Raw genomic sequence first — 19986 nt, 5'->3', positions numbered from 1 at the left:
ACCAAACCGCATGACAAGAAAGAACAAATGTGTAGTTTTCCTAACTCTGTAGCCTCTGGGGGATAAATACAGACGTCTCCGTACCGATCCCTCAGACTATACTAAGCTTGTCCGTGAATTGTGAGACCTATGTAACCTAGAGCTCCGATACCAACTTGTCACGACCCGGATTTCTCACCCTCGGGAGTCGTGATGGCGTCTACTCGTAGAAGCTAGGCAAGCCACGAAATTTTAAATTCTTAACTCTTTTGTTTCAATCCTTTTTACAACATGATTAACAAGTGATAAATATTTAAATAACAGCGGAATATGAGATTTAAGCGGAAGACTTAGACAAAATGAACCAAAATGATAAGAAAATCCACATATGCCTCTACCCAGAAACTGGTGTCACATCATTCACGGACTACTAAGATTACTACATACAACGGTTTGAAAGAAAGTAACACTATCTGTCTCGAATACAAGAGATAACAGAACATAATAAAACATAGAGGAGACGTCGGGCCTGCGGACGCCTGCAGGGCTACCTCGGTGTCTCGGTGGACTGAAGGCTGGCTCCCGAACTATTGCTGTTGTCCCAGTGCTGCCTCGGTATCTGCACTGAGTGCAGAGCGTAGTATCAGCACAACCGACCCCATGTGCTGGTAAGTGTCTGGCCTAACCCCGGCGAGGTAGTGACAAGGCTAGGATCAAACTCCAGATAAACGTGTGCAGCTATATAATATATGGAGGAAAATAAACAAGTAATAAGCAGTTTGAGGGAGGGGGTACATGCTTCGGGGAACAGAGCAAATCCAACGGAAACTTAATAAAATATGGAAGGACAGTTCGATATCTACAACAAGTCAATAATACTACTGTTGCTGCGCGCAACCTGATCCCTTATCATTTAACATTGTTGCGACGTGCAACCCGATCCACATATATAACTGTTGCGGCGTGCAATCCGATCAATTATAATATCTGTTGCGGGGTACAACCCGATCCAATATAATATCTGTTGCGGCGTGCAACCCGATCCACATATATATAATAATAATGTTGCGGCGCGCAACCCGATCCATATATATAATATCAACAGTGATCATAATAACAGTCCCGGCAATGGATCAACAATAGACTACACTATCCCGACAAGGGAATTCAACAGTACAAGTATATACGTCCCGGCAAGGGAGAATCAGCTATAACCAATTTCAATTCAACTCCTACTCATCTCAGTTATCACCATTTCTCAATCATAAGTAACTACCACGAAAATAAACTAAGTCTTTACTCATTACCAAGAATTCACCCACTAAAGCAATCATAGAATCATTTAAGAATACCGCAAGTATCAATTTAAGACTCATGGTCATGCTCGACACCAACGTATAGATACTCGTCACCAAGCCTATACGTCGTACTCAACAAGAAGCAAATAGCAAATAGGACTCAACTCCTAATCCCTCAAGCTAAGGTTAGACCGAACACTTACCTCAAACTTCCACGGCCAACTCAAGCCTCAAATACCGCCTTTCCTTTCGAATTTGGCTACAACACAATCGTATCTATGCATAATCGATTTAATAACGTCAATAAATGCTAAACAATCCGATTCCAATGCTTAATTATAGCTTTCTAACCATTCTTCCTAAAAATCCAAAAATCGACCCCGGGCCCGCTTCGTCAAAACAAGAGGTTCGAACCAATATCCGATCACCCACTCACCCACGAGCCCGAATATATAATTATTTTCGGAATTCGACCCCAAAACGAGGTCTAAATCACAATTAATCAAAAAGTCCTAACTCTACCCAAATCCCTAATTTTCTACCCTTATTCACATGATTTAGGCCTAGAAATCTAATGGGTGTTAATGAAAATCAAAGAAAATGAGTCTAAGATTACATACCTATGAATTTGTGGTGAAATCCTCTTTCAAAAATTGCCCAATTTGGAGTTGAGATGAAGAAGTTATGAAATTTTGAACAAATCCCGTTTTAGGCTACTGTTTTAAGTGTTGGGCGACAGTGTTCATCGCGTTCGCGAGAACACTGTCGCGATCGCGAAGGCTGCCAGTAAGTGGACTTACGCGATCGCGAGTTCTTCCACGTGTTCGCGAAGGGTTGAACCCCCTGACCTTCGCGTTCGCGGACACACGTACACGTTCGCGTAGAAGAACGACCAAAATCCCAGCCCCCTCCAATTAACACTACGCGTTCGCATCACACAGGTCGCGTTCGCGATGAGCAATCCCCCAAAGCTCCGCGTTCGTGATTGTGGCTTCGTTCGCGATGGACAAATCCACCCCTGTCCCCATTTACCTTACGCGATCCCGAGAGTAACTACGCGATCGCGATGAACAACAGGCCTGAGCACCTATGGAAGAAAATCTGCAACTTTTCCTTAAGTTCAAATTTTTCCGAAACACACCCGAGCCCTCGGGGCTCCTAACCAAACATACGTACTAACTCAACAGCATCATACAAACTTATCCGTGCGATCAAATCGCGAAAATAACTTCAATAACAACGAATTAAATCTCAAAATCAAGGAATTTTTCTCTAACTTCATAAAACATCAACTTTAGCAATTTAGGTCCAAATCACGTTAAACAACGTCTGTTTTTCACCAAATTTCACAGAAACATCTTAAATCATATATAAGACCTGTACCGGGCACCGAAACCAAAATACGGGCCCGATACTAACATGCTCTAATCAAATTTCATTTCAAAATTCCTTAAACAATTTCAGAAAACAATTTCCTTTCAAAATTGATTTCTCGGGCTCGGGACCTCGGAATTCGATTCCGGGCATACGCCCAAGTCCCATATTTTTCTACGGACCCTCCGGGACCGTCAAATCACGGGTCCGGGTCCGTTTACCCAAAACATTGACCGAAGTCAAATTAACTCATTTTATAGCCATATTTTACCATTTTTTAAAGATTTTCATATTTAAACTTTCCGGCTACGCACCCGGACTGTGCATGTAAATCGAGGTGACTCTAAATGAGGTTTTTAAGGCCTCAGAAACATAGAATTTAATTTAAAACAAGTGATGACCTTTTGGGTCATCACATCAATCAAGCCACCTCGTGGCGTACATATCTCGGGCCCTCGGCCTCACATCAGTATCAGTGTATCACCGCTGCGGCGTGCAGCCCGACCCAAAAGATATCCTCACAACACAGGCCCTCGGCCTTACTCAGTCAAAAATCACATATGCCTCTCGGGCAACAGTAAAACAGTGTTTCTCAGCGCAAAACATCATTTAAATATCATTTGAGTATTAAAACTTAGTGAACATGGCTGAGTTTTGAAAACAATGGAAAATAACACGACTGAGTTCAAATGTAAAGTCAAAACAGTGAGGAAATATCAACAAAAAAACCCCGAAGGGTTTAAATAGTTGGCACGAAGCCCAAATATGGCATTCAGCCAAAATAATGATGATAACAAATAGATTTCAGTCAAATACGCGGTAAAATCATCAACCGGTACGGACCAAGTCATAATCCCCAATAGTGTACGACCCCATGCTCGTCAACAAGTGTGTGCCTCACCTCAATATAGCACTACGATGTGCAATCCGGGGTTTCAAACCCTCATAACATCATTTACAATCATTACTCACCTCGAACCGGCTAAATCTCTAGCTCGCGACGCCTTTGCCCCTCGAATCGGCCTCCACGTGCGTCGAATCTATCCAAAATCAGAACGAGGACGTCAATATATGCTTTGGGAACAAAGCCCAAGAAAAAACAATCAACAAAGGGCACAAATCCCAAAATTACCAAAACCCGAGCCCTGGGCCCACTTCTCGAAACTCGGAAATTTTCACACCAATAGATTCCTTATCTCCCCACGAGTTCATACATATCAAAAGTTCTCTAATCCTACCTCAAATGGTCCTTCAAATCCCAATTCAAAAGTCCAATTTCTCAAGCCCTAGTTCTTCAATTTTTAGGCTTAGCTTTCATGATTTTCTAGGTGGAATTCACATAATAATCGAGCTTTTAGTCCAAGAAACTTACCTCCCAACGATTCCCCTTGAATCCCTCTTCAATCTCTTTCAAAAATCTCCAAAAACGAGCAGCTATGGGTGAAATAAGCCCCAAAATCGCGGACAAGACGACTTAAAAACATTCTGCCCAGGCCTTAATTTCCTTCTTCGCGAACGCGGTCAAAGCCTCGCGTTCGCGAAGCATAAACTTGCGTTTACCATCTTTTACTCTTCGCGAACGCGACATGGCAGACGCGAACGCGATGCCTTACACAGCCCACTCATCGCGAACGCGTCCTCAACCTCGCAAACGCGATGCATCACTTCGCCAACCTACGCGAACGTGACCCAGTCTCACGCGAACGCTATGCCTACCAATCCAACCCTCCGCAAACGCAAAGCCTCTCTCGCGAACGCGAAGGCTAAATTCCTGGCCTTCCTCATTCCTTCTTCGCGAACGCGAGACTCCACTCGCGAACGCGAAGAGATAAATCTCTGCAACAGCTGAGCAGATTTTCTGCAATTTTCCAAACTTCAAAAATGATCCGAATGACCACCCGAAACTCACTCGAGGCCCCCGGGACCTCAACCAAAGGCACCAACACATCCTAAAACCTTATTCAAACTTGTTCCAATCATCAAAATACCTCAAACAACATCAAATCACCCAAAACACATCGGATTCAAGCCTAAGTTTCTAAAATCTTCATAAATACGCTTTTGATCAAAAACCCAACCAAACCATGTCCGAATGACCTGAAATTTTGCACACACATCCCAAATCAAATAAAGAAGCTACTGCAACTCTCGGAATTCCATTCCGACCCTTATATAAAAAATCTCGCCTACCCACCGAAAATCGCCAAAATATCAACTTTGCCAATTCAAGCCTAAATCTACTCCGGACCTCCAAAACCCATTCCGATCACACTCTTAAGTCATAAATCACCTCCCGAAGCTAACCGAACCATCGAAACTCACATCCGAGCCTTCTAACACATAAGTTAACATCCGGTTGACTTTTTCAACTTAAGCCTTCCTAAAAGAGATTAAGTGTCTCAAACTTCACCAAAACCAATCCGAATCCAATCCGAACAACCCGATACCTCAAAACACGGATAAACAAGGCATAAAGAAGCAAAAATGGGGGAGACGGAGCGGTAACTCATGAGAGGACTGGCCGGGTCGTCTCAGGTAGTTAGGAGGTTAGCGTCTTGTTTTCTTTATAAATATACAGTAGATGCTCTTGTAAGTATACGGGATTCATTTTCTTTCTTCTCAATGAAGCAGTTACTCTGTTTCTTCCTTATCGTTCTCTCCAAGCTAAACCTTCAATCTAAGAACCTCCATAACGATGGAAGCTAACATGGTATCAGAGCTTGTGTCTACAATCGGAGCTTAGTTCCTCGCTCATCTGTGTGTATGTGTGTTACTGTAATTCAACTGAAGTGTCTGATGGTAACAACACCTCTGAGCTAGGGTTTTATTCAATTTGACCTCTGAAAAGGCTTAATCAATGGCGATAGGAGACGAAACAAACGAGAGTGCTTCCAGACATGCAAATGTACCAGTTGCACCAGCTAGTTTCCCCACGATTGATCACAATCATCCTCTATTTCTTCAACCGACAGATACTCCTGGTAGCTCACTCATTTCTCTTCAGCTAACTGGCTTAGATAACTATGCTTTATGGAGTCGATCTATGAGAATAGGTCTGTTAGGTAAAAGTAAAATAGGATTTATGGATGGTAGATATCCAAAATCTAAGTTTGAGCCTGAATTTCATGAGCAATGGGAAAAGGTAAATGCTGTAGTACTCTCTTGGATTATGAATGTTGTGCGTCCAGTACTGTTGAGTACTATAGTGTATGCTTCGAATGCTCACAAGGTATGGGAAGATCTGAAGGAAAGATTTGACAAAGTGAATGGATCTAGGGTTCTATACCTGCATAGAGAGATCCATACACTAACACAAGGAACAATGAATGTAGCTGACTATTTCTCTAAACTAAGAGATCTATGGGATGAGTTTGATGCACTCATGCCTTGTCCTGGTTGTCCCTGCTCAGAGTCAAAAAAATATGCTGAGCATTTTGAGTATCATAGGTTACTTCAGTTCCTTATGGGACTGAATGACTCTTACTCTCAAGCTCGAAGTCAAATCATGATGATGACACGAGTGCCTAGTATTTAACAAGGCATATTCTTTTCTTATGGATGTGGAAAGTTAGAGGAATCTGGCAAACTTCACTCAAATGGTGCAAGTGATAGAAGTTGGTGACAATACTGCTATGTATGGCAACAAAAGTCCAAATCCTAGCACTGGACAGTTCATAGCTCCGAAGAAGACACTAAGTTATGATTACTGTAACTACAAAGGTCACACCAAGGAGAAATGTTACAAACTAATAGGATATCCTCAAGACTTCAAGTCCAATTTTAAGACAAAGAAGAAGGGGGCAACTCAGGAGCATATGCTAATCATGTCAATACCAACTACAGCCCTACTATTGAAAATGCTCATATGCAGATGCAATTTGGAGGGTTGCAGGGCAGAGGAGAAGGAGTAACAGGTGGGCCCTCTATTACACCTGGTTTTCAGCCTCAACAAATGCAGATGATAGCTATACCAATTAGAGTTCAGACTCAGCAACAAGCAGCTCCCTACTGTACACAGGAGCAGTATCAGCAGATAGTGCAATTGCTTAACAAGGGAGCACATCAAGTCCTTCTACCAGAGCTGCAACTGTAGGTAAACTGATAGCTCTATTATCCATTCATGCTAATCACAATTGGATAATAGACTCTGGAGCTTCAAACCATATGACATCCACATTAGAGATGTTAAGTTCCTGTCAGTCAATTCCACCTCAAAAGGGAAGTAAGGTTCACTTGCCAACAGGAGATGTTGCCTCTATTACACATATAGGAAAAGCAAGTGTGCTTAGCTATCAGGATATCAACAATGTACTGTACATCCCAGAGTTTAAATACAATCTACTGTCTGTGTCTAAATTGACCAAAGAGTTGCAGTGTCTTGTGGCATTTTTTCCTAACTTCTATATCTTCCAGGATCTCTACAGTGGTCGGGTGAAGGGGATTGGTAAGGAGGACAAGGGATTGTACCTACTGCGAGGCAAGTCATTAGTAGGTGGTATATTCAATCATGATCCTGCTCAACAAAGGAATAAAACTTTGCAACAAGTATCTGAGGTGAAATCTGTACATAAGTCTACTATGTCTGAGAATAAGTTTGCTTGTATGGCTAGTGAACACTCTGAATCTAGTGTACTTTGGCATAAAAGATTAGGCCATGCACCTATAGATGTAATCAAGAAGTACACAACTCTAAGCAATTTGAAGGACTGTCACACACACTGTACTGTATGTCCTTTAGCCAAGCAAACAAAGTTACCTTACAAGCTCAGTACTACTACTTCTAAGGCTATTTTTTAACTAATTCATTGTGATGTATGGGGGCCACACAGGGTACCTACATATAACAGTAAAAGGTTCTTTGTTACTATTGTAGATGACTTCTCTAGATTTACCTGGGTTTTCTTTCTTGTCTCCAAGTCTGATATAGTGATTGTTCTTAAAGATCTCCTAACAAAGGTGAGGAATGTATTTTCCACAACAGTTAAGACCCTTAGAACTGATAATGGTAGTGAATTCTTTAATCAAGAAGTTCACAGTTTATTGTCATCCATGGGTATTATTTATCAAAGTACCTGCACTTATACACCTCAGCAAAATGGGGTTGCTGAGAGGAGACACAGAACAATCTTAGAAATGGCCAGAACTCTGAGGTTTCAAGCTGATGTTCTTTTGAAATTCTGGGGAGATTGTGTATCTACAGCTGTTTACTTGCTCAATGGTCTTCCCTCAAGAGTTATTGGTGGCAAATCACCGTTTGAGATGCTTTATTTGCATGCTCCATATCTCTCACATCTCAGAGTATTTGGCTGTTTGTGCTATGTAACTTCACCCAAGGAGCTGGACAAATTTGCTTCCAGAGCAGTACCTGGTGCATTTCTAGGCTATTTTTCAACTCAGAAGGGGTATAAGGTCTATGATCTTCACTCAAAAACCTTTATTGTAAGTAGAAATGTGGTGTTTAAAGAAGACATTTTTCCCTTCAAATGCTTACAAACCACTGGCACACCCATCTTTCATGTCCTAGATCTACTTCCTACAGTCACTGAAATGCATCATGTACCTGAACTCTATGATATCCCTTTGACACCAATGTCATCTCAGAGCCCACCCATTGATACATTCCCACCTGACTTTCAAACTTCAGAGGAACCTCCCTCTTTAGGTTTTTCTCCTTCTCCTTTAGCAGTGAAAACCAGTACTTCAGACTCTTCTCAGACTCCCTCTATGAGTCTTAGAAGATCATCAAGACCTAGCAAGCCTACTCTGTGGCTTCAAGATTATATGACACAACCAGCCACATCTCACACCTGCAAATACCCTATCTCCTCATATGTATCCTATAATGCTTTCAAACCTGCTCACATTCATGCTCTATCCTCCTACTCTTCTAATACTGAACCAAAGTCCTTTAGCAGCTTCAGATCCCAAATAGATTGCAGCTATGAAACTTGAAATAGCTTCTCTAGAAGCCAATCACACATGGAGTATTGTGGACCTTCCTAAAGGCAAAGTTCCTATTGGGTGCAAATGGATTTTGAAAATAAAGTTCAAGGCTTCAGGGGAAGTTGAGGTACAAGGCCATGCTGGTGGCCAAAGGGTATAGCCAGAAATAAGGGCTTGACTACACAGAAACATTTTCTCCTGTAGCCAAGATGGTTACAGTGAGAACCATCATTGCCTTAGCAGATGCTAAACAGTGGGTCATCTATCAAATGGATGTGCACAATGCCTTCCTCAATGGTGATCTACTGGAAGAAGTCTACATGCAGATTCCTGATGGGTTTGCTAGACAAAGGGAGTCTCACAAGGTCTGCAAACTACATAAGGCCTTGTATGGGCTCAAACAGGCCCCAAGGCAATGGAACAAGAAATTAACATAGGCATTGCTACACATGGGCTTTCTACAAAGCCACTTTGACTACTCTATGTTTACCAGACACAAGGGCAGTGATCTAGTTGTGGTGCTGATGTATGTGGATGATCTACTGATCACAGGCAACAATATGATGTTATTGAATCAGACAAAAACTGATTTGCAGAGATACTTCAAGATGAAAGATCTAGGTGATTTGAAGTTCTTTCTGGGCATTGAAGTTGCTAGATCAAAAGAAGGTATAGTCATGTCTCAAAGGAAATATGCCCTGGAACTCATCTCTGAGTCAGGGCTAGGGGGAGCTAAGCCAGCAGGCACACCTCTAGAGGTGAATCAGAAGCTAACATCTGAGGAGTATGACAAAGTTGTAACAGGCATAAGAAGTTCAGAAGCATCAGATGCTATACTCAAGGATCCAGGCAGTTATCAAAGACTTGTAGGGAGACTACTTTACTTGACTATGACTAGAACAGACATAGCCTTTGTGGTTCAAGTCTTGAGCCAGTATATGCATAGTCCTAAGGTGTCTCACATGGAAGCTACTTTGAGGGTTGTGAGGTACATAAAAGGAGCTCCTGGACTAGGACTCTTCATGCCAGCACAGAATGCAAATGAATTGTCTGCATACTGTGATTCTGACTGGGGTTCTTGCTTACAAACTAGGAGGTCAGTCACAGGTTATATAGTGAAGTTTGGTGATGCTTTGATCTCATGGAAATCAAAGAAGCAAGAGACTGTCTCCAGAAGCTGATTTTAGGAGCATGACATCATGTACTACTGAAATAGTATGGTTAAAAGGGTTGTTCAAAGAGCTTGGAATTCAGCTAAACTCACCTGTGAAGCTTATGTGTGATAGTAAGGCTGCAATTCAAATTGCAGCCAATCCCATCTTCCATGAAAGAACCAAACATATTGATATAGACTGTCATTTTGTTCGAGAAAGAATAGTACAAGGGGTATTGAAAACTCAGCATGTATCTACCAAGGAACAGTTAGCAGACTTACTCACAAAGGCTTGGGCAAGGCTCAACATGACTATCTTCTGAACAAGCTTGGAGTGAAGAACCTCTTCAAGCCTTCAGCTTGAGGGGGAGTGTTAAGAGAAGTGGATCTAGTAAACTATAGTTAGCTAAGGGGATTAAAAGGGGAGTTAGTTAACCTTATTAATATGGTTAGTTAGGAAAGTAGTTAGAAGGTTAGCGTCTTGTTACCTTTATAAATACACAATAGATGCTCTTGTAAATATACAAGATTCATTTTCTTTCTTCTCAATGAAACAGTTACTCTGTTTTCTTCCTTAGCCTTCTCTCCAGCTAAACCTTCAATCTAAGAACCTCCACAACTATGGAAGCTAACAGAATTTTCTATATATCCCAAAATATCACTTTTGGATCAATTCTCATCTTCAATGCTCTTCTCTTATTTTTTTTGGCTGCCATGTCATATCATTCCCAAAGCCAAAGCTTTACCTGATCACTCTTTTAATTTTTGGTCTTCACTGCATGCCTCCTTTTCTTCACTTCACTATCATTCTCCCTAAAAGATTAAAAGATATCGGTGAGTAATATTCTCTAAGTCCCTTCACCTTTTCTTTTCTCTGTTTAAAAAAAATATATTTTCTCTCGTATATATGTTGCACTCTATATTGCATACTACTACTATTATATGTGTTTTGCTTTCAATGGTCCAATCTGCAGTCACTTCGTTTCTTCTTTTAGGGGCAATTGTTTATATTATATTACACAAACTAACCAGAAACTTAAGTTATAAAGGTCCAGGAAAGCGCAAAAAACAAAATGCAACAGCTCAACTTCTTTGATTGACTAATAGCCCTTTAAATTCTCTAACTCTATGGAAATACTCACAGTTTTGGTAATTTTTTTTTCTTTTAAAATAGAATACGTAAATAGGTATATCTTTAGGCATCCTTTTACTTGTCATGAAACTTTTACACCGCCGGTGTAATTTAACATGTTACTTATTTATTATGTGTTTTCAATATTACTTAAATAGAGTAATTTGTAATTACCTTTAATTAATTAGCCAAATGGTGTTAATAATTTTTAAAATCGTATGTCGATAATATTGTTTAGAATCTACTAGATAGATAAGCTTCTGCTTCTTCTTTTTTTCTTTTTTGTTAATGACCAACGCATAGAATGTCCACAATAATTATCGTCCAAATTTTATAGGATGTCTCACAAAGGAAACTAATTAATTATTGTTTATTTAGTAAGATCTCTTGTTTCCTTGCAGTCAGGCATCTTGTTAGATCGTTTTCTGCCTTAGCACACCTGTTTTATTTCTTAAGTTACTCAGTTAACTTGCCTTAATTTTGGTACAACAAATTAAACAAGATCAGACAGCTCCACGTTACGCCTTTGAATTTAGACAGATCTTTCTCATCCCCATATATAATCGATTAGTATGTATACCTTAATTGACAATTTACTGCGTCATTATCAGCCTTAAGAATAAATGAAAATTTTGTTAAGAGGGGCTTACGGAAGAACCGAGTACAGAACTAATCATTGTACTTTCTTTAATTTCATTTTCATCTTTTTAAATATTTTGCTTGTGAAATGGATAAATTTGATATATTAGGCTCTTCAATTTCATCTATTGCCGATAGAATCGATCTGACCTTAGGGTTGAGAGAAGCTAACACGAAAGAAATGCACTCAACTTCTTTGACCATTTCTTGATTGATTAACCCTTTAAGTTCTTCAAGAAAATATTCATAGATAGTTCATTTTCTTATAAAATAGTATCTTTAAATAATTACGACATAGACCCGCAAGGTTTGCCTGAGTTGTTTGGGTGAGTGGTTTCCACGTGGGAGACCTGGGATCGATTTTCCTCATCATCAGCCTCCTCAGTCAGAGCTTGTTGCACCTGGCTTGCCTAATGCGGTTTACATCTTCTGTGTGGTTTACGAGTATTGCACAGTGACCATGTTACCTAGTGCACACCTGAAGGGTAGCAGCTGCGACATGTTAAGTTCTCCTTTAAAATACAAGGATAATCCACGTGGTATGCCCACTGAAAATATCAGTTAACACCATATACAATTAAATTATTTATTTTACTCTATATACCTACTTTATAAATTTATTTTACCATGTATACCTACTGTATTCTACACTATAATAGTGTATATTCCAAATTAAAATATTGTGATATATTTAATTTGGATATTATATTCCAAATTAGACTAATGTGGCATGTTTAGTTTGAATATTGTATTCCAAATTAAAAATTATTGTATATTTGGTTTGGATACTGTATTCCAAATTAGAATGTTATAGTATAGTTGGTTTGGATATTGTATTCCAAATTAGAATATTCTGATATGTTTGATTTTAATACTATATTACAAATTAGAATATTATGGTATGTTCCGTTTGGATACTGTATTCCAATTTAGAATATTGTAGATGTTTAATTTTAATAATTTATTCCAAACTAGAATATTATAGTCTATTTTATTTAAATATTTTACTTTCATTAGAATTATGTGGTATATTTGGTTTGGATATTGTATTCTTTATTAGAATATTAGTTATCGTAAGCTAGGTTCGAATTTTCCAAATTAGAATACCGTTGTATATTTAGTTTGAATTGTTGGGCTCATGCCCATGTCGTCCAGCCAAAGGCCCAATGGCCTAATACTATTCTCTTTTGGTTTCCATTCCTATTCGGAATTGGATTTGGTGTTTATTCCTATTTTGAGTGGGTTTTGGCTTTAAGAGAAAGCACCACTCATGATCTATAAATAGCACAACCTTGGAAAATTGTTCTATGCTCATTGATACAAGTCTTTGAAAGACTTAAGCACATAAGAGTGGTTTAGAGAGAGCTTTCATCAAGAGAGAAGAGAGAAGAAAAGTATTTGTTTTGCTGCAGATTTTTATTTCGACCAGCCAACTTCAAATCACGTTTTCCGATTCGTTAACCGTTGGACCGGGCTGAAATTTTGACTGAGTGTTCGTAACATCTTGGTCTTGGATTGAACGGTGGAGATCGGATTTGGAGGCTCGTAGCATCTGATTTCGAGCCTCGAACAACAGCTTCATTTTTGTGGATTATACTCTTTCTTCAATTGATTAGTTGTTGCTCTTGTTGCTCTGTGTTTGGCCCTTGTTGTGTAACCAATTTGGAGAACTTTTGTAACCCTCTTATTGTTATAGTGGAGCTTTTTGGATCTTTGTGATCCCGTGGTTTTTACCTTCGATTTGAAGGGTTTTCCACGTTAAAATTTGGTGTTCTTTATCGTCTTTATTTTCGGGTTTGCCTCTTCCTCAACATAACATGAATATTATAGTCCATATTAGAATAATATGGTATGTTTAGTTTGGATAATGTATTCTTCATTAGAATGAAATTATGGTAAGCTAGGTTCGGATTTTTTAAATTAGAATATTGTGGTATGTTTAGTTTGAATATCATATTTCAAATTAAAATATTATGGTCTGTTTAGTTAGAATATCGCATTTCAAATTAGAATATTATGGTAAGTTAGGTTTGGATCATATTCCAAAGTAGAATATCGTGATATGTTTTAGAGTATATGGAGGTATAGCGTTTAAATTTTTTGAAATATTTGATGTTATTTCAAAACTTAGGTATATCATGAAAGTGAGTTTTACAAATGGGTACATCATGTAACTTTTATATGTAAGCAATCATGATAAGTGTGATTAGTAATTAAAAAGATAAGGCAAGTAACTTTCGTTAAATTAAAATGATGGTATAAGAATTTCATTACTATTTGTTGATATAATTAAGTCAAAACCGTATATATATTTAAAGGAAACGCTGATGAAATCGATTAGAATGATAAATTAGAAGCATGCATGGGGACCTGTAGGGTTGGTGATTTAAATCGGTGCAAAAGCCTTTCCATTTTGGTGTTAATTAATCTTTTCTTTTGATCAAATACTCTTTATAATTAAAGCTCTTGTGATCCATATCTGCTAAAGTTGGCCTTCCACAAAATTAAAGTGTACTAATCTTAAGCCGAAGGGATCAAATAATGTACGTGAACTTGCATCGATCCTTCAACTAATTATATTAATGGTTATCTCTAAACCTATATATGATTAAGGGGGCTTATGGAGATCTCTAATCATTTTATATATGTTGATGATGACTTGTGTGTGTGATCAAGTGGCCCCCATTTACAAGTTTTAGTCAAGATTACACTTAAGAAAACCATCAGAAAACTTTTGAACAGCCCACTCTTTCATCTTTGTATATTCGTCAACTTCTGGGAAGTTCTTACTTTCCAAAAACAATTATATATAAAAAACTTGTGTAGATGCTCCAATATAGGGCTCGTTGCAGGGACGTATCTGTTGTTTGCTACTGTGTTAAAACACAAAATCAGAAAACTATTAGAAGAATAAAGGAAACTGGAAAACAGTAAAGAATAAGAAATATTCCGAGTCCACAATTTGCTTGTGCGTCCTTAAGGAATTTTAACCCCCCTCACAAGTTGCCAAGGTAATGGATTAAATCCTCCCAGGATGAAACGGAATAAACCTTCCTGCAACAGTGGCAATACAAACTGCAGGATACCAACGAACTCAAAGATCGGAGCAAAATCACACTTACGAATTTGAGAGAGAGAGACTGTGAATTAGAATGCAGTATTTTCAGAAAGAAGGAAGTTCTATAATGTTTTTGGTGTGTTAAAAACGAAGCCATGCCTCAGAATTTATAGGCAATTATTGGAAGAGGTGTGATGTTTGTTCTGAAAAAGGTGTCTGTTCAGAAGTTTACGTGTCCTGCCACGGTCCTACCGCGGTTACGCCAGGACCGCGGCCAAACTAGCCTTCTGAATTTGCAGCAGTGTTCTGGCGCGGTCCTACCGCGGTTACGCCAGGACCGCGGCCAGACTATCCTTCTGAATCTTCAGCAGTGATCTGCATTTAATTAATTAAATAATTAATTAAATAAATTTTGTCTAAAAATAATCTTATCGATCGATCCAAAGCCGAAGCCGAAGCCGAAGCCGAAGCCGAAGCCGAGCGAGCGACGACGACGGCGCGAGGGTTCATTCTCTTCAACTCCTTTTAAGAGCTTTAAGAAGTGATTCTATATATAAGCACACAAATGTAGTTGTCCCTCACCAATGAGGGACAAAGTGCAAGTCAAAAGCTCACTTTATTCAAATTTTCATTTCCCTCCATTTTATTTCCCACCATTTCCAATTCACACTCTTAGACTTTAAAGCCCAATGCTTAAAGTCTTTGAAGCCCAATGCCTTTAAAGTCCAACAATCCCCCACATGAATGGGAATGGTTGTAACAAGAATGATCATAGATGAAAGCTGTGTGATTTCTTATTCTTTACTGTTTTCCAGTTTCTTTTATTCTTCTAACAGTTTTCTGATTTTGTGTTTTAACACAGTAGTGATCAACAAGCTTAAGGAATTTTAACCCCCTCACAAGTTGCCAAGGTAATGGATTAATCGCATCTGGATAAGTAGGTTTCCCTTTGAACTTTCCGTAGTGAACATATGTCGGATATACTCGGTCAATCGGTAGATTTGATATCTTTGAACCGTCGAACTTTAGTGTATACCTAGACAACCATATGTCACACAACCAACCCTTAACCGTCTTTTGGTTCTCATTGTTGTGTTCGTTTCAGCCATGAACACCGCCTGGTTTCATAAGTGTGTAGAGAATTGGCTTTACAAAATTCTCATTGAAGCGGCTTCCACTTCACACTTACATAGGTGATTCCTAAACGTGTAATCCTTTAGATTGATACTATTTGATAAATACCACATCAAACTTAGGTAATCATTAAAGAACGTGTAAAGTTCTATCCTTGTTACTGAACATTGTCTTCATCACGAGAAGGGACCAAAGATTTTACTTTGACAATGTTGAACCGGTCAATCACAACTTTGTTTGAGCTCCTTGAACCTAGATCTCGGAACATCCAAAATTCTAGGTAGAGTTACACCCATGTTGACTTGTCCTCGGCCATAGTCCCATTCCCTTAGATGATTTCTCAACTCCCTCTCTAGTTAAGCCTTTTGTAAGCGGATCCGCCACATTATCCTTTGATCTTACATAATCAATAGTGATAATTCCACTAGAAAGTAGTTGTCTAACGGTGTTATGTCTTCGTCGTATATGACGAGACTTTCCGTTATACATAACGCTCCCTGCTCGTCCTATTGCAGCCTCACTATCGCAATGTATGCAAATAGGAGCCAAAGGTTTTGTCCAGAACGGAATGTCTTCTAAGAAATTTCGAAGCCATTCAGCTTCTTCACCGGCTTTATCCAAAGCTATAAACTCTGATTCCATTGTAGAGCGAGAGATGCACGTTTGTTTGGAATACTTCCAAGATACTGCTCCTCCACCAACAGTAAAAACATATCCACTTGTGGACTTTGTTTCTGTTGAGCCGGTTATCCAATTTGCATCACTATATCCTTCTAACCGCAGGATATTTATTGTAGTGCAAAGCGTAGTCTTAGGTATATTCCAAATATCCCAGAACTCGTTTCATTGCCACCCAGTGATGTTTGTTTGGATTACTTGTGAATCGACTAAGTTTACTTATTGCACAAGCTATATCAGGTCGTGTACAGTTCATGATGTACATTAAGCTTCCCAACACACGAGCATACTCCAATTGAGACGTACTTTCACCTTTATTCTTTATAAGATGATGACTTAAATCAATTGGAGTTCTTGCACTTCTAAATTCCAAGTGTTTGAATTTTTCAAGTACCATTTTCACGTAATGTGATTGAGACAAAGCTAGACCCTGAGGAGTCCTCTGGATTTTAATTCCTAGAATTACATCGGCAACTCCTAAGTCTTTCATATCAAACTTACTAGCAAGAATACGCTTAGTAGCTTGAATGTCAGCAATATCGTTGCTCATTATTAGCATATCATCAACGTATAAGCAAACAATGACTATATGATTTGGAACATTCTTAATGTAAACACATTTATCACATTCATTAATCTTAAAGCCATTTGACAACATTGTTTGGTCAAATTTCGCATGCCATTGCTTGGGTGCTTGTTTTAGTCCATAAAGAGACTTAACAAGTCGACACACCTTCTTTTCTTTTCCCGGAACCACAAACCCTTCAGGTTGGTCCATGTAAATTTCTTCCTCTAAATCACCATTTAAGAAGGCTGTTTTTACATCCATTTGATGGATTTGAAGATCATACAAGGCGGCTAACGCTATTAGCATCCGAATGGATGTAATTCTTGTTACCGGCGAGTATGTGTCAAAATAGTCAAGACCTTCTCGCTGTCTAAATCCTTTGACAACAAGTCTTGCCTTGTATTTGTCAATAGTACCATCGTCTTTCATTTTCTTCTTGAAAATCCATTTAGAACCCAATGTTTTGTTACCTGGAGGAAGATCAACTAATTCCCATGTATGGTTGCTCAATATGGATTCTATTTCACTATTGACAGCTTCTTTCCAATATTGTGCTTCTGAGGAAGACATTGCTTCCTTGAAGGTACGAGGATCATTTTCTAGCAGGAAAGTCAGAAAATCTAGACCGAATGAAGTAGATGTCCGTTGACGTTTACTTCTTCTCGGATTTTCCTCATTAGGCATACTATCTTTTATTTCCTCCCGAGGTCATTTTGACTTTTGGTAGGTCACTTCACTTTCCTTTTTATACGGATAAATAGTTTCAAAGAATTCAGCATTATCTGATTCTATTATCGTATTAACGTGAATCTCAGGATTTTCTGACTTATGAACCAGAAAACGATATGCCTTGCTATTGGTTACATATCCAATAAATACACAATCAACCGTTTTTGGACTTATCTTAACCCTTTTAGGTTTAGGAACTTGTACCTTAGCTAAACACCCCCACACTTTGAAGTATTTTAAGCTAGGCTTCCTTCCTTTCCATTTTTCATAGGGAATGGACTGTGTTTTACTATGAGGTACACAGTTGATTATTCCGTTAGCTGTAAGTATAGCTTCCCCCACAAGTTCTGTGGTAAACCAGAACTTATCAACAACGCATTCATCATCTCTTTCAATGTTCGATTCTTTCTCTCCGCAATTCCATTAGATTGTGGAGAGTAAGGGGCAGTTGTTTGGTGAATAATGCCATTTCCCAAACATACTTCTTCAAAAGGAGATTCATATTCGCCACCCCTATCACTTCTTATTATTTTGATCTTTTTGTTTAGTTGTGTTTCAACTTTACTATTGTATTGCTTGAAAGCATCAATTGCCTCATCTTTACTATTAAGTAAATAAACATAGCAATATCTCGTGCTATCGTCAATAAAAGTAATAAAATACTTTTTCCACCGCGAGATGGTGTTGACTTCATGTCACAAATATCTGTGTGAATTAAGTCTAAAGGACTTGAATTCCTTTCAACGGACTTATAAGGATGCTTAGCATACTTTGATTCCACACATATTTGACATTTGGAATTAATGCAAACAAATTTTGGCAATACGTCTAAATTTATCATTTTTCGCAATATTTTGAAGTTGACGTGACCTAAGCGTGAATGCCATAAAGTGTTTGACTCAACTAAGTAAGAAGAAGCATTAACTTTATTGATAGGAACTGCTATTACATTTAGCTTAAAAAGGCCCCCATTCAGGTAACCTTTTCCTACATACATATCATTCTTACTTAGTACAACACTATTGGAAACAAAAATACATTTGAATCCATTCTTGACAAGAAGTGAGATAGACACAAGATTCTTGCGAATTTCTGGAACATGGAGAACTTAGTTTAGAGTCACTATTTTTCCCAACGTCATCTTCAACGCAATCTTGCTAACTCCTTCAATTTTGGCTGTAGACGAATTTCCCATGAAAATTATCTCGTCGGGTCCTGCGGGGGCATAAGAAGAAAATAACTCCTTGTTAGCACAAAAATGGCGGGTGGCTCCAGAATCTATCCACCATTCTTTAGGATTTCCTACCAAGTTGCATTCAGACAACATGGCACACAAGTCCTCCATTTCTTCAGCATTTTCAACCATGTTAACTTGATTCTTCTTCTTCTGACCATACCTTCAGCAATAAATTCATAATTAATAACAAGATAAATCTTATTAACAAATTAATTGATTCGGGTCATACTTTCAGCAAGGAGGTCATGCACAATAACTTGTAATTCTTGGACTTGAGTTATGACCGACCTAGTGTTAATCATCTTGAAATCCAAAAAACTTGCAGCCACGAACTTCTTAAGTCCGGCATCCTCAGTCTTGTACTTTTTCTCAAGCACATTCCATAACGCTTTTGATGTTTCCATGACACTATAGACATTGTACAAGCTATCTTCCAAACAACTTAAGATGTAGTTCTTGCACAAGAAATCAGAATGTTTCCATGCTTCAGTTACAACACAACGTTTGTCATCTGGAGTGTTTTCAGCCAGGACCTGTGACGACCCAAAAGGGTCATCACCTGTATTCCTACTCCCTCTGTACTTCTGAGGCCCTGGAAACCTCATTTGGGGTTGCCTCGAGTTGTGTGCGCAGTCCGGGCGCGTAGCCGAAAAAGTTTAAATATGAAATTTGTGAGAAAAATTGTTAAATCTACTTCGGTCAACGTTTTGGGCAAATGGACCCGGACCCGTGATTTGACGGTCTCGGAGGGTCCGTAGGAAAATATGGGACTTGGGCGTATGCCCGGAATCAAATTCCGAGGTCCCAAGCCCGAGAAATGAATTTTTGTGTGAAATTGTTTTCTGGAAATAATTAAGGAAATTGGAAATGAAATTTGATTAAAAGACTGTGGTATCGGGCTCGTATTTTGGTTTCGACGCCCGTTACAAGTCTTATATACGGCTTAAGTATTTTATGTAAAGTTTGGTTGAATTTGGACGTCGTTTGACGTGTTTTGGACTAAAAACTCTAAACTTGATGTTTTATGAAAATTGGAAGGAAATCCTGGGTCTTGAGGCCTAATT

General features: G+C 38.8%; 1 protein-coding gene across 1 annotated transcript; it reads left to right on the top strand.

Moving 5' to 3' along the window:
- Positions 1 to 5508: 5508 nt before the first annotated feature.
- On the top strand, positions 5509 to 6186 carry LOC109219268. Its single transcript, XM_019383712.1, has one exon. It carries the CDS (start codon positions 5509 to 5511, stop codon positions 6184 to 6186), a length of 678 nt encoding a protein of 225 aa, XP_019239257.1.
- The last annotated feature ends 13800 nt before the right edge of the window (positions 6187 to 19986 follow it).

This window comes from Nicotiana attenuata, unplaced genomic scaffold, assembly GCF_001879085.1.
Source record: "Nicotiana attenuata strain UT unplaced genomic scaffold, NIATTr2, whole genome shotgun sequence".
NCBI classification, from domain to species: domain Eukaryota; kingdom Viridiplantae; phylum Streptophyta; class Magnoliopsida; order Solanales; family Solanaceae; genus Nicotiana; species Nicotiana attenuata.
Note: the sequence above shows the minus strand (reverse complement) of the source record. Positions and strands in the feature narration are given on the sequence as shown.